This window comes from Acanthochromis polyacanthus, chromosome 7 (genome assembly GCF_021347895.1).
Source record: "Acanthochromis polyacanthus isolate Apoly-LR-REF ecotype Palm Island chromosome 7, KAUST_Apoly_ChrSc, whole genome shotgun sequence".
Lineage (NCBI taxonomy): Eukaryota > Metazoa > Chordata > Actinopteri > Pomacentridae > Acanthochromis > Acanthochromis polyacanthus.
Window position 1 is genome coordinate 28,529,253 of NC_067119.1, and position 21,210 is coordinate 28,550,462.

General features: G+C 41.7%; 1 protein-coding gene across 24 annotated transcripts in view; it reads right to left on the minus strand.

Annotated features, from left to right (window-relative positions):
* Positions 1 to 33: 33 nt before the first annotated feature.
* Positions 34 to 21,210, minus strand: part of rimbp2b (RIMS binding protein 2b) — a 101,905-nt gene continuing 80,728 nt past the window's right edge. For 6 of the 24 annotated variants that reach the window (XM_051950341.1, XM_051950338.1, XM_051950337.1 and 3 more), the window contains 13 exons: positions 21,053 to 21,202; positions 20,287 to 20,448; positions 18,037 to 18,813; positions 16,762 to 16,870; positions 16,139 to 16,264; positions 14,605 to 14,786; positions 11,154 to 11,322; positions 10,938 to 11,000; positions 10,547 to 10,650; positions 7,781 to 7,807; positions 7,198 to 7,269; positions 4,810 to 4,944; positions 34 to 2,333 (listed from right to left, as the gene is read on the minus strand). In XM_051950341.1, coding sequence (XP_051806301.1) covers positions 2,136 to 2,333; positions 4,810 to 4,944; positions 7,198 to 7,269; positions 7,781 to 7,807; positions 10,547 to 10,650; positions 10,938 to 11,000; positions 11,154 to 11,322; positions 14,605 to 14,786; positions 16,139 to 16,264; positions 16,762 to 16,870; positions 18,037 to 18,813; positions 20,287 to 20,448; positions 21,053 to 21,202 — 2,274 coding nt within the window. In that variant the 3' untranslated portion in view covers positions 34 to 2,135. Of the gene's footprint in view, positions 3,943 to 4,809; positions 4,945 to 7,197; positions 7,270 to 7,780; positions 7,808 to 10,546; positions 10,651 to 10,937; positions 11,001 to 11,153; positions 11,323 to 14,604; positions 14,842 to 16,138; positions 16,265 to 16,761; positions 16,871 to 18,036; positions 18,814 to 20,286; positions 20,449 to 21,052; positions 21,203 to 21,210 lie in introns of those variants that run through there. The other 18 variants (XM_051950359.1, XM_051950351.1, XM_051950355.1 and 15 more) reach the window with 16 other exon arrangements.

The window sequence follows — 21,210 nt, forward strand, 5'->3', positions numbered from 1 at the left end:
GTGGTGCTTTACCATTAATCAGACATACAAACATTACAAAATATCAAATTTATTTAGATTTTTTTTATATAAAAGATTGCACATGCACACCCACACAATAATTTGTAACCATCAATATAGGCTGATAATTCTTATCATAAAGCTAGCACACAATTGCAGACTTTTAAACAATATGGTCTTCAAGACACCATGGGGAAAGCTTGCACTGTTTGATTATAAATTTAAATGTACAAAAAAGGCAGTTTGAAAATCAAGTATAAACATTTAAAAACAATTTTACAAATGGACAAAGTACAAAAAGAGCAACAGTCACTCAAAATGAACAGAAGCAATGTCTGAGGACGCGGTCCAGAAACAGGAAAAAGATGTTCATCAGTTTACTGTAGGTTCACATGGCTGTTCGGCCGAGAATTGTACAGAAAGTATTACAGAATGTTTTGCATACATTCTTTTTTGGCAGTTTCAGTTCAACTCTGGTGTGTAGAAAAAATAGGCTAGATTTTCAGATACATGAGAGGGTGAAATGGAGAACAGAACGGTGTGAGGAGACAGGAGGTGGACTGTTTCATTTCACGCACAAAGACGGACATCTGCACAATCCTTTTGGGCATCTTTGAAAATACATTGGCTTTCAATTCATTGTACATTCACTACTCTACATTAAGGTGTAGATATATATTGATATACAGTACTTGTTTCCTGCACCAACAGAATGTGGGACACTGAACACACAGGCATCAATGACAGATTGGCTTGAAGAAGCATATTTCAGATCTAGTAGATTTTGGGTTAGAAGGGTAAGAGGGGGCAGCATAGAGGTAGCCTTGTGTCTCACTGTTTACTACTGTGAAATCGTCAAACCTATCGTCTTTTAGTGAAGCTCCAAAGTCTTGCATGTTACGAGTTGAATGCGGTACAATAACAGGATTTAATTTGCTGATGCTCTATCGTACAGATTTACTACTTCTATATATAATCCGTAATATCGTTAAAGTAGAGTAGTCGTGTTTTAAATCAGATAAGCAACAGTGAAGTAAAAAATAAAGTCCCTTCATTCTCTCTGTAGTCCCAAAATTTGGTATGAAGGGAGATTGTTTGCCCTTTTCTTGTATCTGCTTTTTAACACTATAAACAATGTGTTTTTTGGGCTTTAATGAATGACGGACGTCGTCGATGTGGGAGTCTATGGAAAACAACACTCACACAATACCCTGCATGTCACGAGTCAGGATTAACATCTGCAGACGGATTTAGTTTTATGAAGTAACAACATAAACGGATAGTAGGCATGAAACTGCATGCTCTACTGGACAAAGTACTAACCATTGTGCGATTATAAGGCAAATACATGGAGGTTGGATCTACTAGGCATTTCCATTCAGGCTGATTTTACTGCAGAGACCCTGTAGTAGGTGTGCTTGTTCTGTAAGAGTCCAACATGTTTGTAGGGGAGGAGGAGGAACACATACCTCTGTCACAGTTTGTCGAAATAGGGCAGAAGAGAAGGAGTTGATTCTGCTGATTTGTCAAAGTTTACTGCACAGCAGGTCAGCCGTATTAAAGTGGTGCATGCTCCAGGTTCCACACTGAGCCCGACACACTGCACTGCATGCGCTCTCACGGGGTTCAGGAGGGAATGTGCTGAAGTAAAGCATGCAAACCTCTCATACAGTTTGTGTGACTGTCAAGACACTCCAATTCCATCTTTTCTATTGGACTCCGAGGTTTATTTGAGCCCTCTGTGTTTGAATGACATTCTGGTTTCTGTATACAGAGACACGAGTCAGACTCATGCGGTCTGTTAGGGGCAAGATTTGACCAAGTGCAAAAGGGAGATTTGCCCTGGGCCCTGTCTCTGTCTACAGCAAAACCTCATCAGCCAGAGACTCAGAGGTAAGATACTACATCGTCTGACACCATGAGGTCTCGGGACTAAAACATGAAATGTGTTATTGAAAATATGCAGTCGATACTGTTAACAAAATACAAATATTCTAGTATACAACAGATGTACAAGAATAAAGCATTTGCTAAGTTCACAAATGCCACTTGTCCACTGTATAATGTTTTGTTGTTTTTTTTTTAAAAAGATCACTACGAGGAAGTGGGTGACACTCTCCAAGTATGTCAACAAATTATTTTACAGCGCCAAGTCTTTGCAATAGTTTCTTCCCTTTGGAGAGCAGTCCCTTTTTCTTTTTGGAGGAGTACAAGTCCATTGGGCCCCTGATGGGACTGCCGGGCCCCACGGTGGCAGGGCCAGAGCCAGGGATGTGTGGACGCACTGTGGGAGAGGCTGCTCTTCTGGGCGGAGCCGATTTTTCCAATGGAACCTAATGGGAGACCCGTAAGGGACAGTTGAGGGTGTTAAAAAGCCAGCGGTCTCTCACACCTCAGTCACTACTCCCCTCCTTCTCTTAAGTCCTTTCTGTCTCAGCAGGGCCACCATAGCTCTGAAGTCTACCTCCCTGGATGTTGTCCTGCGCACTCAGGTATAGATACACCCTCCCACCCTCCCTCGTCTGTCAGGTAGAAAAAGTGTTTGTATTTTTGAATGAGAGCTGCTATGGATAAGCTACAACACAGAATTTAAGCATGACATTCACTAACTTCCACATCAGTGTAAGGTGACAACATTTCCCAACAATCACTATCAAAGGCAGGGCAATTCCTCTCACATTAACAGATACATTTGCATTTTGGGACAAGTGGGGGACATATTTATATCACATTCACTTTCCTTCCTCTCAAATATATATAGATAAAGATTTACTGGTACAACTGGGTTACAGAGAAACTACTAGTCACTATTCCTTTTCTGTAATCATGAGCTAAAAGGCTCTTTTAAATTGCACTTTGGGAAGACACGTAGATTGAATTTGTCGGAGGTTATATTTATAGAATTTACACACCAGGAAATGTAATATGTGAGTTTAAAGCAAGACTAGACCGCTTTTGAGAGAACAAAACATTGTGAAGTTTTGGAAATAAAAAGCTAAATTCTTTTTAAAAAATCAATACTCTGAGGATTTGTTGCTGAAGCCTTACTTAGGCTTGTATAACCAGTAGCTTTATGGTGGCTAAACATCACTGTGTGTATACTAGAGACACACAGACACACTGTTCTAACGCTAACTCATCACAGCTTGTGCTACTGTTTCATTAACGTGGCATTTTAACCAAATGCTAGTGATGCAGTCATGTAGCTGCAGCAGTTGTTTCTCAGCAAAAGCTGCATAGTCTCACTTTAAATCAGTAACTACTATACTAGTTAATCAATTTATCTCGGTTCAAAGAATTCGCACAGGTTTGAAAACCACAATGCTACCTGATTTGACGATGCATTTGTTTTTACCACTTCACTTTACTCCTTATATGTGACAAAATGGCTCCTAAATTTGGCTACAGAAACAAAAAATCAATCCGAACTGCAAAACAAAAACCTTAAAAATTGGTATGCTTTTTGGAGTCTTTGCATAGAGTTGGTAGGTTTTCTGCATGTCATACTGCACTGACACAAATTGCTTTGCTAGCAGTATTTTTTTTTTTTTTCAAAAATTGCAGGTTATTGTGCAACAATGGCCTTTTAGCTTACCATGAGTTACAGCAGGAGCTTATTGCAGGAGACGGACATTGTCATGTACAACACTCAGAGAAACAACTGAAGATACCATACTTCTTGTCTAATGCATTGGCTAGGGTTACTACGTCCTACCAACAAAGAGCATCGATTGTTTTGGTGAAACAAAGACAGTTCCTACAGCTACCTAGAGGCATAACAGTGCTAAAGGAATGTCATACAAAGTACACATGTTGCATACCAGAAACTAAGGGGACCCATGTCATCTGCATTAGACGAGGGGAGCGTAATCTTGGTATCCTCAGTTGCTCACTTACGTGACGGAAACAGAGCCTTTAAGGTGTGAAATGAACACTCTTCTTCTGTTTTGCCAAGCGGGTGAGGAAAAGAAATAAAAAAATATGGTGATGGCATTTCAATAGTTTGCACTATGACAATGGCAAATTAGAACACAGGAAAAGAAACATCTGATGACACCTATTCATATTTTTAACAATTGCATTAGTTGTTAAACACAAAAATAACATCACATATTTACATTTAGTAAATAATTACTTCTGAAATTATTCTCTGATGGCAACATAGGCTAAGTGACCTTTGCGTGCTACTTTACAAGAAAGCAATTTACAAAACAAGGCGTTCAGGAGCAGATACAAAAGTTGTACTACACTAGACTTATCTTTTTATAAAATGTTCAAGAGTTCATGCATCTGGACTATATACCATGCTGAGCTACACACTACATAGTTCATCTTTCAGTACAACAAAACTATTTACTCTATTAGAAATGAATCAAACACAGAATATATTCATAAAGCATCTGTTAGAATGCTAAATATGCATGTGCAAAAAAGTGTTAACTGCTCTTTTTCAAGACATGACATAACAAGTAGAAAGTCACAGGAGTTTCTCGCTTTCCATTTTACTCTCATTGAGAATGCTTTATGAATACAATATACCCATGTATTATACAATGCACAACTTCCCCCCTTTTCACAGCAGTAAACATGAAAAATAAAAGTACCTCTGTCAAGTATTAGTCTTAAAGTTTCATTTTTTTCATCAATCTTAGACATCTATGTATTTACAGTGTAATGCTCTAGAGTCAGAAATCTCTTTGTACTTTGATCAATGAGACACACACGCACAGACACAAAACTAAAGGAGATAGAGGGAACTGAAAAGAGTAAATGGATGACAGAGGGCTAGTACTGCGAAGGAGCATGTACCCTTTTGGTCTTTATCCGTGCTGGAGTGTCCTGGGGGTACCGAGATGGTGAGTCAGTGAGAAAAACCTCTACATCATCAGGCACTTCTTCTAGAAAGTTGGAAGGAACAAGTCCCTTGTGTCCATTGAGCTCGCCCTGTAGAGTACACAAGAACAGTGAGACTCCCTCTGCTGTAGTTCACTTTAAATGTTGCCTAACGCTTTCACAAGATCTCTTCAAAGCTGAGACAGACACAGAAATGCCCCCTTTAAATCTGCAGTAGAGCTGAAGTTTGGGAGGAACGACTGATGCCAAAATCATGTTTGTCCACTGCTAATTCACTGTTTGCTAAGACCCACTTCTTTTTGTTGGTTTGTGTAAAGCCCTGTTTAGAAATGTGATACGTAACATTTCTACTGCCACTGGTTTGTTAAAGTGACAGCAGTCGCTCCTCACAGCTTCTTTCACACATACCTACCACAGTGACGGAGAGATCCACGGTACTGCCGCGATATTTGTCACTGACGACACATCGGACAGAACATCAAGCGACGTAAAATACACAATAATACACTAACAAACAAAAGACTGAATATATGTCGCTAGCAAACATATGAAAGTGTCTGAGCAGTGTAGTTTATTAATGATGTTCTAATCGCTGAAAACTCTGCCCATGTGTGACGATAATCTAACTGGGCCAGTATATAATTGCAGGACTTTCTGTATCATAGTTGACATTTTTGCTGTTTTCAGGCCAAAAAATCAACATGGCCGCCTATAACCAAACACCACATGGCATCTTTAGAGAAAGATTCTTCTAAAATATTATATATAGAATTGAGTAAAATTGAAATTGAAAGTTGTTTAGAAAAATACTTTAGTAAACCTGTTGACATGCGATAAATCCACACTTGACTCACACACTACTTTATATTAAATAACTCAGAAAGCCTTGATGTCTTGCCAGTGTTTTCTTCAGGAGGAAATGACATCATGTGGAGCAGGTCATGTGATCTGGAATAAACACACTTCCTTGAGAGGTGTTTTTGTAACGGATGACTTATTTGAAAATGATTTCTCAGGCACAGATACAATTTGTTATTTTACGTATAAAATGTATATATAAAATACGTAAAAACTCGGCTTGTGATGATGTAACTACAGCCGATAAACTGTAAATCTGTGTGTTTGAGGTTAGGAAAAGTACACAGTGTGACTTGCAGTTAGATCCTGATCCAGACTGATCCTGTCTCCATGCCATTTATAACTGTAAGTAACTGACCAAGTTACTGCTGTTGTTCCATGTGCACAAATGCACACAACTCTCTCATGTTAGAGGTGCTCATATAGATCCTGCGGCGATTCTGCAGTTATTTGATAAACTAAGAGGAAAGATTCCTAAAGAAATGGAAGCAACAAACTGAACTCCAGCTTCTGTTAATGCTTTGCCAAAATCCAAATTACATTCATTATTGAGGTGTTTCATACCACCAAGAGTGCTGATTAATGTGTTTATCTCTGTTTTCATCACCGTAAAGTTTTATTTTTTATGGACATTTGAGTTTGTAATTGATTTGAAATTGTATAGCAAAGTGGATATAAGAGGTGGTGCTGAAATCCAAATCACTTCATGCAACTCAAAGTACGCTCCCTCTGTGTGCATTTCCGTTAATGTGATTGCATGAAGATCAGACTTGTGCCATGTTGAAAGTGATGTTATTAGGTGTGACCTCGTGAGGTGGCCGAAAAGTGAACAGGGAGCTCACTGAGATATGAAGGTGACACATAGTTGTCAGATTAACAGAAAGGAGTTCATGTCTGAAAGGGATTTAAGACTATAAATCCTTAAGTTCTCCCACAGCTGCAAAAACTTACTGCACCAGTCATTTCCAAGAGATCAGGCCATTTAATTGCCTTTTTCTTTCACGGTTTCAAAACAATCTCTAGCTGCCTTTTAATCTTTCAATCTGACTTCTAAAATGGGCACCCCATAAAGGAGTCTTGAATATGCACTTGAAGCTGCATGCATGCACTGAGGCAGAATCATCAAGAACTTTCTGGAACTGAAGGATGAACGAGCTGTCCAGCAACAGATGGCATGGACCCCACAGAGCCCTGATGTCAACATCATGGAGTCAGACTGCAGGGACAAAAGCAACTGAAACAGCCCAAATCCACAGAAGAACAAGAGGCTTGGAAGTATCTGTCAAGTACATAGAAAAACTGCATGCCTTCATTGGTGCTGGGATAAAGGCAAACATGGTCTATAAGTTACTGCACTTGCTATAGTCAGCTGATAAAAGGTACTAATAGCACTTTTTTTTCCTTACTTCTGCACAGTAGTGCAGTAGAATCTTAAACAGCCTCATATTGCTTTATTTTGTGATATGTGAAATGTTTAGTACTTACATAGTAAAAGCCATCTTCATCTATTTCACCAAATACTGTGATGACATCACCGGCACAGAAAGTCAGTTCAGCCTGTCAAAGAAAGAAAAAGCCTTGAGATACATTTGTGCTTTTGTACTTTCATGCCAGAAAACTTTCCAAAACATCAAATCTTGTGGCGTTTGATGAGTTTGAAATGTTGTGCTTCCTTCTCCAAATCAATGTGATGCATCTTTAAACACGAGTGTCAATTCAGTCTCGGCAGACGGACTGTTGCAACTGCAAATGCATCAAATGTTGTAGCTTTGAAGACAGGATTGCAACACACTGGGCACATCTCTCCTATGGGACTCTCGAGAACACACAAACCAAACATAGCGCATGTACAGTATGTAGGAGAGAGGTCGACACAAAAGACCAAACCGAGGAGGGGAGATGCTGGCTCAGGCAATGCATGGGGGGGGTGGGGGCTGTGCTCATGACCACCAAGGACAGAGGGCCGAGGCCCGTTATCCAAAGCCCACCTCCTCCTTTGCACTCCAACAAACGGGGGAGGAAACACACACAGAGCAGACAGTACCGTACCCTCCTCACCCTCACTCACCTCCTCATTCAGTCTGTTGCCTTCATACTGTGTCGGTGGCAGTGCCAATAGAAAGGTGAGAGTAAGTGAAACCACGGGGGAAGGGCCAAAAAAAAATAACAGCACGGGAATGTACTTTAAATCCCTTAACTAACATAGCACTAACTCTAACTCCCCATTCAGCCTCACTTATGCACACATTGCCCCTAATGTAATTTAAAGGAATATTTCAATAATCTCTTGTCAAGAGTTAGATAAGAAGACTGATATCGGTCTGTTACATATGAAGCTACAGTCAGAAGACTAGATCTCATTAGCCACGCTTAGCATGCAGACGGAGAATGGGGAGAAACTGTAAACTGATCCCAGGGGTGAAATTATTATTTGTGAGGAGGTGCAGCCTCTGTGCGGTGAGACCGACGCTCACAAACCAGACTGCAGACAGTAGAAATCTGGATTATTTCTACACTATAAAGCAGTTGAAGGGAAAAAAAACTAGAACTGTAGATTTTTCAGAGTACCATAGCTCTTCACTCACATCTCAAATTAAATCTTTCTAAATAGCCAGACACCACTAACATTCTCAGTTTTTTGTATTCTATTATTATTCTGTATTTTTTTGTATTTTTGATGAGGCAACGTTGAAATTAATTTGATTTGTAAAAGGTTTATAACTGAAGCACTGTAAAATCTTAAAGGTCAATAATACAGCACCCAAAATATAAAGCCCTGTACCCAAATACACATCAGAGCCAATTACTACTTTTTGTTTCTATTTTCTTATTAATAATAATAATGATAATACATTTTTGCATTGAGTTCATGGTTTAGGAATCACTGACATTCCTTTCATGTATAAAGATACACATCTTTGCGCTGATCCAACTAAAGCATAGGCTCTGTATAATTAACTCTGTGTTTTTTTAATAAAGGCTATTGCCTGTTTGTAATTTCTTTGGTGATTAAATCACGACATGCTGAACAAGAAAAGCACTCAGAGAGCGCAGTACTCCACCAAGGCTGCTCAGTCGTACAATTTACGATGGATAAGTCCCAATAAGTCCACAGCAGTCGATCTGCAGTAGGATCGCAATCAGAGGTGGGTAGAGTAGCCAAAAATTGTACTTAAGTAAGAGTAACGTTACTTCAAAATAATATCACTCAAGTAGAAGTAGAAAGTAGTCATCAATAAAAATTATACAAGTAAGAGTAAAAAAGTATTTGGTGAAAAGACTACTCAAGTACTGAAAGTACTGAGTAACTGTTTGATTGTAATGTCCGATTTATTTTTTAGAAATGATGTGATCAGACAGACAAAAATGTAAAATAATGAGCAAATTCTTTTCAAATAATAAAAAAACTGTAAAAATAAACATCTTTACAAAATGACAAGTGAAAGCACAAAAAACACAAATTTCCAAATCTCAGTTTTTCACAACATAAAGCTTTAGAAACAAATACCTGTAGTAAGGCAACGTCTGGATGTTTGAACAGTGCAAACTACTTCCAGTAACAAGATAGACTGTATGTGAATGCTGTACCCCCCCCCCGTATCACGCGGACCTATCAAGCCTGACGTCACGCTTCACTTCCCGTGTTAATAAACAGAAGACAAAAGACAGACAAATCCATGCTAATGCTATGCTAAGGATTTTTGGACACCGAAGCAAGATGAAATTTCTCGAAAATGTCTCCGTTTTTTCATTCCCTGTCTGCTATGTGCGAAGAGTTTATGTCACGAATGTGACTGCAGGGTGACGTCTTGTGAAACGGAGTCACGTGATTATTGTTGCTTCGTCTGATTGGTGAAACACAGCCATGTGGTAGATCCACTGGGGGCATCGCTCCGCAAAATAAAGCACATCTAATGTGGTAAATAAAAAAAGTAACAGTGGAGAGTAGCCCAGTGTAACAGAGTAAGAGTAGCGTTTCTTCCTCACAAATTTACTCAAGTAAAAGTAAATAGTATGGCAGAGAAAAACTACTCTCAGAAGTACTTTTTGAAAAAAAATTACGGAGTAAATGTAACTCGTTACTCCCCACCTCTGATTGCAATCATGTGATCGTCAGCAGGCAGGTGACGTAGTGTTCACTTGTTGATATAGTTATGGTGACACCGTGCCGCTATCTCGCAATGATACAGAAGTCTTTAAGAAATGCGTGGATCCAGACTATAATCTAATCACTTGGTCCTTGTGTAATTCTTGACCTTCCCTGAAAATTTCATCTAAATCCGTTAGTCCATTTTTGAATAATGTTGTTAACAGACGGACAGACAGACACATAACTCTGTTGTGTTCCTTGGCGTATTGCCAGTACTGCAAATATTGTTGCATTTAAGCAGCAAAATCAGACACTTTGAGTAATACTTCACTTTAAAACTATTGCTATCCTTTAGCTGAAATTCTATTTGGACATTTGCTGAAATTAAAAACTCGGATTCATGCTAAGCAGCTCAACTGTCTGCCTGCAGAAAATTATTTAGACTATGAATGCTATGGACAGACGAGCCTGCTCGTGTTCTCATGTTCATTTCAACAGACACACACGACAGTGATATCAATCTTCTCAAGTAACTCGGCAACAGTGCAATTTACTGTGCTTCCCAAAATGTCGAACCATTTCTTTAAAATATGAACTTATCAAGTACAAGTATAATATTCTCGTCTTAGTGCCTGTACAGCTCAAAATGATATGTGCTTTGCTTTTATGTTTTTGTTAGCATGATGGTTGTGACAGAGAATGGTCAAGACAAAGTTAAAAGTCAGAGCTAAAGGAGGACAGTACCTCAACGTCAACGTTAGGGGAGCTCTCTCTGGGGTCGTAGTCATACAGGGCCACCATTCTCCGCGTTGACATCGGATGCTGACGCCCACTCCGCCTGTTTCTTTCTGTAAAGAGGAAAAGCCATAAAATACAGACACAAAGACAAGAGTAGTTCATGATGAGAATATAAAAAACTTGACTTAAAGTGTGACAGTCAGTGACGACACACAGAAGTCTTGTAACGCCATCAATGTTTAAAACTGTGTCCATGTTAGTAGTTAGGGAAAGCTTAGTGGTGGCAAATATAGCATAAATTAACTAAAAGTTCACACATGAATAAGGATGATAAGGAGTGAAAAAAAGGCAATAAAGATGAAGCAGAGAGCAGAAGAGCATCTCGCTGGAAACAGACCTCTCTTGGACTTTCTGGACCTGCGATTAATTGAGCGGCCATCTTTGAAACGGTCACAGTTCACTTCACAGGAAAGCAGAAAAACATAATTAAGTGGGAGAAGTAGAGGAAAGCGAGTCAGTAAGAAGCAGTCCAGTAAAGCATTAAGTTGGCCAGACAACCACAGAGGTTATAAGGTCAAAAGAAAAAAAAGTGAGTTGGAAAATTGTGTCTCACCTAACTTCTCCACAGGAGTATTGAGTGGGAGGAAGCCCTGTTTAAGGAGCTGGTCCATCATTTCATCATCTTCTGTTTGGATCTCAGAGACCATGTTACAGGGGATCAGACCCACTCGGTCTCGGATCTCCGCCCTGTAGAAACCGTCTGTGTCTTTATTGCCAAACACCTAAAAGAACAACAAAGTTTTAGTGGAAGACGCTCAGCCAGAAACAACAGACAGATGCCATGAAACCTGCAATGTAAGACTGCCAAATGGGACCATTATTTATGTTACTCTCAAGGCATTAGCTAACACAACATTTAAGCACTGACAACTGAGAGAAGTACAAGACATGAGACTTTCTTTTACATTTTTTAGTTCCGTGTTCTTAGTTACGTATGAAAGATACCTATAGTCAAGCCCAAAATTCTTCATACCCATGCTAAAGTTGAATATATACTGAATTTATATTTGACCAATAGGTGTCCTATGGCTTGAAATGACATAATCAGTTCACAAAAGACAGTAAGACAATGTGCATTTCTATTTTTTTCACATTTTTCTAAAAATTTCATGTCCAAAAATGTCTCCTATTTTTGAGAAAATGGAGCTCCTACACCATTCCAAATGGTCCTGAAAATTTATACCATGTGACAGAGTTTTGAAATACACAATATGTTCAGAAAAGCTGATGTTGTAGTTCTCTAGTCAACTCCTAGTCAACTCTAAGTCATAGCTAACACCAAAGAGTTTTTAGTCATCTTGATATTAGGGTTTATAACTGAAATAGAGTTGTATTTTGTGGTCGTTCACAAGATGGAGGCTATTAATCATAGCCAAGTGTTTTCAAGTGCCAGAGGCCAAACAATGAAGAAGTACAAGGAGTTCCACAGAATGAACGAATAAACTCACTAGCAATCGTAGAGAACCAAAAGTGAAGAAGAATACAAGAATCCTAATGATTCTGAGCAGTTCTGGTGGCAAGTTGTAAAAATACATCTGGTGAGTGCTTTTCACGGTCACCTCTTTAGGTGACCGAAGCTTTCGGCCTGGAGCAAACGTCATCTGGTGGTGCCCAACCCTCTTTGAGTGCTTCGACCCTTAAACACGACACTCTCCAGGTGGTCAACTAATAGTTTTTTGGGTGCTTTTTATGCAGGAATAAGGAAGCAGTGGCCAAGTCACTGCCCATCTGCTCCTGAATTCAAGCTTTCCTCCTTCCTCCTACACCATAACCAACAAGATGCCTTACCAGCCTCCTCCCCCAGTCTTCCCTGTCAACACTGATTTGGCAGGGAAGCCTTGATATCCTACTTCCACAGGGAATAGCCATGCATTCCATCCATTGTCTCTGCACTCCAGGATTAGAGGTTGAAATTTCAAGGCCTTCCTCTTGTTGGCCTCCATACAGCCCTCCTCTCAAGGTAGTCAGCTCAATCAGGATGATCTTGTGGTCATTGTCTGACCATAGAACGATGTCCGGACAAAGAACTGTTTGAAACACATTCGGGAATAGCAGTTTCTTCCCCACGTCGAACCTTCATTTTGCAGGTTGAACTTTGGTGCTCTCTTGATCTCCTCTGGCCTGGTTCCCTCCTTAATAAAAGTGATGGTCTTCTTCAGTCCTTGTGAAATATTGTTGAATGTGTGCTGGGTCTACACTAGTCTGGCCTAAGTCTTCGGTCAGAAAGACTGCAGCGAGTCCAGAGGTAGTGATAGAAATTTGCACAGTCCTGTTGCTACTGGTCTCTTTCTGCATCTCTCCCACTCTATTGTGTCAACAATGGACTAAAGCACTGTGCCATTTGTACCAGCCTTGGGTAAGGGCCGTTTTACACTCAGACAGTACATGAGTATGTGTCCCCTTTTGGCCACAGAGATTGCAATTTGGGTCGTCTCTTAGCCCCAAAAAATGTGATGGTGGAGGAAGGGTGTCATACATAGAACGTATGACTCCGGTCTCCACAGCTCTGTCCATTTGATCTTACACTAGGGCAACTCCAATCTTGTCCACGCACCTTGGGAAGCTTGTTCCACTGCTCTGGACCAGCACTTCTCCTCGTCTTGAACACTAATTACTCAAGACAGACAAATACTGCCTAAAGCTGGTCTTACTGGATGCTGACCAAGGAGGACTATACTTCTCCAAGAACAAAACATAAAATTTTCATGCAGAGGATGTTATTTCATCAGTTCTGTGGCTGTGTGATGAAATGAAAATGGAGTCGCATGGACACAAGAAAGAAGCTTTGAGTAGTAGAACAAACCAAGAAGTAATCAAGCATTGAGGTGGGAATATATAAGTTTCAAGGTATTCTTCAGCTGATGGGTTATGCAACCTCATCAAAGTAAACAGCATCATGAGAAAAGAGGACAAGAGTGAGATTCAGGATGAAAACATCAGGTAATCTGGAGGAAATCTAGGTCAAAGGCAGCATTGGACCTACCAACAAGACAATGATCTGGAACATACAGCCAAAATGGCTGAGCAAAAGTCAATAGAAAATAATATCAACATGTTGGAGGCAGACCTGAATGCCATTGAGAATCTGTGGAGGGAACTACGGGCCAGAGTGATGGCAAAGAAACAGTCCAACCTCAGAGACCTGGAGAGTGTTGCAAAAGAGGAGCGGAGAGAAATCCCAACGGAGACATGCAGAAAGCTCATTAGCAGTTATAAAAACTGAGTGCTGAGGTGGCAAGTAAAGGTTTTGTCATTGATTTCTGAGAAAAGGTATATTTTAGACATTGTGTTTCAGGTAAAATATTCTTTTTAAAATGACAAAAAGATTAGAAATAATTTAACTGTAATCTTAACCCAGATAGCAAACTATGGGTGAATCAATGTTGAATCTATGTTGAGACCTAACGTCGAAATTATACAGAAAGCGCAAGGTTGATAAAATGTTGAGTCAACGTTTGCTTTTCAACCATAAATCACACTTTACCCAGATAGCAAAAGATGTTAAATCAATGTTGAATTAGGGTTAAGAAGGTTGAATTTTGGTTACGGTTGAAGACTGATGGTTGGATCAACGTTGATTCAACAACATTTTGTCAACATTGAAGTTTGTGTTTAAAAGATGCCATTGAATCTAGATTGTATTTTGGTTTAATTAAAATGTTTGACAGGTCAATGTTTAATTAATGTTGAATCTATGTTTGAAAACATGTAATCTATGTAAGCAAACGTTGACTCAACATTTTATCAACCTTGCGCTTTCTGTATAATTTCGACGTTAGGTCTCAACATAGATTCAACATTGATTCACCCATAGTTTGCTATTTGGGAATAGCTCTTTAATGACTTCTTACCATCATTTGTCATTTATTTATGTAATGGTTAGTCAGAAAAAACTTATTAGTCTAACAAAAATTCACTGTAGATCAAAACTTGTGATGGGTATGAATCCTTTGGAGCTTAACCATATCTATAGGTGTTAGTAATTTCAAGAATCAAGCCCCCACCTTGATGATCTGGCCCTCCTTGAATGGCAGCTCCTCATCACCAGCATCAGGGTTGGGAGACATGGACAGGGGGTCATAGTCAAAGAGAGCCACAAACACTCGGGTCAGCTCCTCCAGCTCTGATTCCTCATAGTAATCCGAAGAGCGCCGTCCCCGGCCGTGCCTACGCCCGCCATAGCCGTCTGAAACATAGAGGAGGCCTCTGCTGCTACTACCAGCCTTATACAGCCACGATGGCTGTAGAGGCAATGAGAGCAGAAGATGTCTCTTTGTTAGAGCTGACAGGGGAGAGGGCGATGAGATGCATGTGTGAAAAAAGAGCCAGAGGTCGAATGTGATAGCTATAGTTTTAATCTGTTTCGCTTGGATAAATGATTTTTGGGTTTTGCCCACTTACTGAACGCAAAAGATACTTTTACTGTATAATCATCGTACAGCAGGGTTCTTTGTTCACACATCTCTGCTTGCTGGCGTGTCAGTTACCAAATATCACAGAACACAGTACAACGCACCACAGACAGGAAACACGTGTCAAGCAGTTTTTGGGGGTGCAAGGGTGCACATCAGGAGGACACAAATACCACTGCACTATAGTTCATTGCTGTTTCACTGCCTTATCTCACAGAGGCTGAGTAACATGCATGCTTTCCCGGGATCAGACATGACGAGGAGCGCATTCCTACATCAAATGCAGGTGTAATGTCATGCTTTTAGGACACATCTGGAAACAATGTGCAGCGAAAAGGGCAAAGGAGGCACGTTCCCATGGGAGATAACACATCAAATGCCCCAGCAGTTCCTGGCAATGCAGATATCAGGGACAGTGAGGGGGAAGGGATGAACCTGATATCAGTTCCCCATGCTTCTCATGGATCACCATGTTAAATGTTTCAATGGCAGATTGTCAGTCTGAATAATGGCTCAGAGATCTAGCAACAATTACTAACAGAGAGACTGAAATGTGCCTTTTGGAAGATGTCTTTCAACAGCGTAAAACATGTTTGATTTGGATGACAGCAGAATAAATGAATGTGCAACCCACTGATACTATCAAGGCAAGAATGCACCAATTTATCTGGTAATGGATCTTTCCTTCTCACTGTATTTTAAACGAGTCATGCAAAATTAACAAAGGAACCTGGCTGCTCTTTGGCAAAGGCAGGAGGAGAAGGAAAAGAGGTTGCGGAGCAGGTAAGGAAGAGGAGGGTGGGCTAGGTTGCAGTGGGGTGGAGAGAGGCCTGGGTATGGAGGGTGAATGCGAAGAGTGGGTGGGTTGGGGTTTCTTGGGATTGAAGGTGTAGGAGTACATACAGGGAAGGGATTTTCATTCTCCAGCAACAGGAAAAGTGGCCAGTCTTGACTTCCCCCGTCAGCTTTATTCAGCTAAGCTAAGCTAAAGTAAACACAGCAGCTAACTGTCCAGCACAGAACAAAGACCACCATGATATCACTGCATGTGTTCAAGAAGGACTCTGGGCCTTTTCTGGCATTGTCAAGGTGAATTGTCATCTTGGAGAGAAGCTGCGCCACATACCATATTGATCCTCTGAGGACATGGATCGCCATATCCTGCGCCGAGCTACACTGCCATAGTAAACATCCTCCTTGACGGGTGAGAGGTTCCCCTCACTCCCCTCACTGTTACTGTCCATGGTGATCTCTACAGAAGACACCAATCACAACGGTCAGAGATCCCCCGCACACACACTCTGCTCTACCCCATGGCCCATTCACTCATGCTGAGACAGTAGGATGATGAGGTTGCCCTGAGGTGAGGGGGAGGTGTACAAGGCAACAGATTTCACTCTGGAGTCACTGGGTGTAAAACAGCAATGCTTGCACTGTTGCGGGGAGGTCAGATTGCGTGGTCATGTAAAAAATGTTAACCCACAGTAAACACAGGCATAGGGAGTGTGTCTGAGGTAACTTTCCTGCAAAACTGCATGTGAACATTTGGCGAATCCAGCTCATGAGGATGGACAGCTACAGGGTGCGCAAACACCCCACAAAAAAAAAAAGGGGTCTACGTGGTTGTTAAAGCTCTATGGGAGAGATGTATAGCTCGGCTCATATGGATAAAAGGGAAACACATGGTATAAACAGCACAAACATCAGTGGCCCTGCAGGTGGAGATCCTCATGTGGTGACCTCACTAACCAATGGATGGGATGGGTCGTCGCTGAGGGGGGGTGCCGATGTGAACCGGCCTCCTCCCTGAATGGTCCAGACGATCTGCGCTTCCATGTGATGGTGAGTTCCCAATGATCTTTAGAGTAAAAAACAACAGATAGGAGGTTAGGACAGTCAGCCGTGCGCAATGAGGGCAATTAAACCTCTTAAATAATTTAAAAGAATCCCACAATCCTGTTAAAAAAAACTGAAAAACCATAAGAGCAAATGATGTGGCTTCCATTTGTCCTTAGGGAGGCAAAATAATAGAAGAAAAATAAAATAAAGAAACCCAACAAACCATCAAAACAAGTAAATCAAATCAACTCCCAACACAACAACATGGACTGGGGTTCAGGAAGGGTCAGATGTTTTAGCTAAAGACCATTTGTTTGGTTTGTTTTGTTCTGTGCATGTCAGCTCCTTGATGAGAAAAGGAAGCGAAAGACGACAGAAAAGACAGACACAGCGTATAAAGAACAGAGAGGAAGAACAGATGAAAATAGGAGGAATAAAAGTGGAGAGTTGAGTGTGAGTGAAAATGGTTAAAGATGTGGTCGGATGAGCAAAGCCATTATAGCTTCAGCCTGGGGCTTTGCAGCACTACAATCGAAACATTTATTAAATGAAAAGTTATGATGAACAAGAGAATTTTTTTGCTGAAACAGGTGAATGAGACAAGCAACGGATGATGTGAATGGGTCGAGGGCTAAATGAACCCCCACAGGCTGCAAAAGCCTTGCTTTGGCCTTGTTTTTGTATGTGAGGCAATGGAAATGTAGGAGAAGCTGAAGTAAAGCTCCAAGCGTGAGGCGGAGCGCTGTGGCTGCAGCTCTTGAGGGTGAGACATGAAGAGCAACATATGAAGCTGGCAGCTGGCAGAGAGAAGGCACAGGCAGGGAAGAAGAGACAGGAGCAGCACGTCCCCATGCACCGCAAAGAGACTCTCCTTCACATGGAGCCTTTCCCCTCAAAGACATGAGAAGTCAAAACGTTGTTAAATGGCCTTTAGGTAATTTAAAAAGCTGTACTTTAAAATCCACCTAACACTCTCAATACAAGCAAAGTAATTCGCACAAAAATAAAACATCAAATCAGACCAACCATGAACGTGTGATAACTTGTCAAGAATGAGGAAAAAAAGCCAAATGAAAGGAAGGGGGTTATCATTGAAGAAAAAGAAAAGAAAAACAGACAACATTAAGGAACAGAATGGCTGCAGCTTGCTGATGGAAAGTACAGCATAAAGTCTGAATCACACACCAGCGGCTGGTCCCGGTTGAGCCTGGACAAAGACTGGGCCCTAGCCTCCCTGTGGGGGCTGTAATAGACCCTGTCCAGCTCGTTCAGCCTGCCCTCGCTCAGGGCACCTTCCCTGGAGTAGTTTCGTTGCCCAGCCTCCCGACCAGGCCCAAAGTGCTCCCTGTTCCTAAAGTCACCCGTATGTACCGACATGGCTGCAGTCAGTGGGACGTCAGAGAACTCCTCCTCCACGCTGCACTGGCGGGTCAGAGTTCTTTTACGGCCCATAGCCAGCGCCCGCCTCTCTACCGGGCCTTCACAGTGGATGATGCGCACAGGCCCCCGCATGGGACTCCCGTGAGCGTAGTACCCTCGATGACCCCGTCCCAGAGAGCCTTCTTCCTCGCTGCCGCAGTCTAAACCACTGTCAGGACTCTTGGTGTTCTGGCGGTTGGGTCGCCCTAAACTGCGGTCGTCTGCGCTGTAGCAGTAGCGGCTGTCGGTGAAGCGAGGCGACGAGCGTTGGCGCTGCAGGCGGGAGTTCTTGTTGGGGGTGAGATGGCTGCGCATGTGAGGGTCCTGAGGGTACATCCTCCGCTGGGTGTGTGGCGTTCCCGGCCGCCCGCTCTCTTCGAAGCACAGGCGCTGGCCCATGCTGTCCACACTGTCCGACTCTTCCTCAGCCACCTCGGGGATGCTGTGGAGACGCTTGCTGCGCAGCGACCTCTGCTTCACCACCTCCCTCTGGAGATCCCAGCAGTCTCTTTCCTCAGCTAAGTCCTGACGCTTGTAATATGCCTTCAGTCATGAACAGGAGGCAATGTTCCACAATTTCACAGTTCATTGAGAGTCAGTTCAATTCAAAACGTTCAGTTTAGAGTTTTTGTGTGGGGGTTTGAAAAGTTTTTTTCGAAGGTTTTTAGCACAGGCAGGAAACAACACAGTATGTGAATAGAACAAATGGGGGAGGGAAGACAAAATAAAGACAGAATTAGTTATTTGTGGCAATGTAGTAAGACATGCAATCTCATTCCGTGAGGAGGAAATGGCATGCTCTGAACAGGAATCTGTCAAGGCTCAAAGATGGAGTGACATTGTAAAAAACTGGACACAGAGGTTAAACGTTGAAAATATCCAAACAAAAAATAAGTGATAGGCTCAGTTACCATCGAGTGCCACAGGTGAAGGAGAAATGAAAACATCAATGTGGGTGAAATGAATAGAAGCAGAGTGAGAAGAAGAATCAGCAACTAAAGACACACTGAGACAAAACACAACTCCCATCTATGTGTTCACAGAAAACAATAACAGCAGCAAATTCATTGTGAACTACTGCCTTAACAACATCTAGTTCAAATGTCTATAGCACGACTACACATATATTTAATTTACAACATTTTTACAGACATTTAAGGAGGATGGAAAATGTGCAACAGTGATTTACAAATAGATGTTGATGACAAAACGGAGATGCAGTATTGGTGTATACAAAGAGTTCATACACCAGCATATACCCCTCATGGACACCACGTTACTGTACGGCTTTGACTGGACAAAGACAGAGATAACGTCATCCAACTTGAAGCGATTTTGTACCAACTTTTCATAACAAGTCTGCTGTAATACAGAGGACAAATCAGCCACTGCTCTCACAACAAAATGCTTCTCTATCGTCTGTACATTCACACATCCCCAGCAACAGACCAAATGAAGACAGGATCATGTACCGACAATGTTAACATTAACATTAAAATCAAACATTAGGACATGACAGACATAAACAAAAGTGGATATTTCCATTTAAGTACTCACTTAAATGAGATTCCCATATGCACTTGATATGCCATGACCCTTTGATACAGTACAGTATATTAATATTTGCACTTCAATTTCACATTGGAACATTTGACTTGTAAAACTATTCTGGTGCAGTGTAAAGAGTAGCAAAATGCAATGCAAACCTTAAACATTATTATGCATTTAGGTTACTGACTTCCCCTCTCACATGCATCTTGTACAGTTAAGTATGTGAGCTCAGCCTGGAATGAATAAAGCAGCGCTGGAGGTGCGGTGGAGAAGGGCTGGGGTGGGGAGGCTGGTTCAGCTAAGGCACGGGAGTTCAGCCGGGCAAAGCCATGATGGGCTTGGTTGTAGAGCTTGTGAGGTGGCAGGATCCTCCCTCCATCCCTCCCTAAACCCCTGCTTCTCCCCACCTTCCTCTGACCACCCCCCAGGCCACTACAGACTGGAGGTGTGGAGTTAAGTACGTACCTTAAGAGTGTTGTGAGAATTGATGCTGCGCCTGCGGCCCTCCTCCAGCTGCATCTCAGAATATAGATCTTCCTCGTCCTCCTCCATGATGTCGGACAGGTCAGAACCCCGGCTGCTCTCTGTGTGGTACTCCTCACTGTGGCTGTAGTGGTGATGGTGGTGCTGAGGGAGAGACAGAAAGTTGAAACAAACACAGAGCAATGAGCTCATAGAGTTTTGTATTTAGATTTTGGTGACATTTTTGATGTTGAATTATGTGGCCTGAGAGAATACCACAACATTGACTGGCCCCAGTGATATCACACACCTCCACACAGGAGCAAAAGCAGCTCTAACCTCCAGTCCAGACTTTCCTTAAGGTTTCGGTACTGTTAAACGTGAACAATTCTACGGGCTGCAGGGTTCAGCTATGCGGTTGATTTTCGAAGCCAAAATCTGCTCACACAGTTGTGCATGTTAGTGAAAACAATCCTGTAGCTACACCCTGTGGCTAAAATTTAAATTTAAACACTTTCTCATAGAAGTATTTATTTCAAAAACTAAACAATGGGAGGTTCAACAAAACAGGAGCCCTCAATACAGATGCAGAAATACACAGTAAAGGAGCCTTCAGTGTAATGTGCTGAGATCAAATGTGATTTGATTTGATTTGATTTGATTCAGTTCGATGCAGGTAACTGCTTCCATCATCGTTCTCTTCCTAGAAACAAGAGATGCACACGCACCGATAGGCTGAGCACCGCTTGTGTTATGTTGTGTAAAGTACCTGTCTGCCCAACTCTGAGCCTCTGAGGAATTCATCCACCGAGGCTCCTCTCCTCCTCGCATGAGGAGAGTCGTAGCCATCCTCCTCCTCATCCGAGTTGAGTGGATGCAGGGCATTACCTCGCTCACTAAAGATGTTCCTTTTCTCAATCTGCTGAG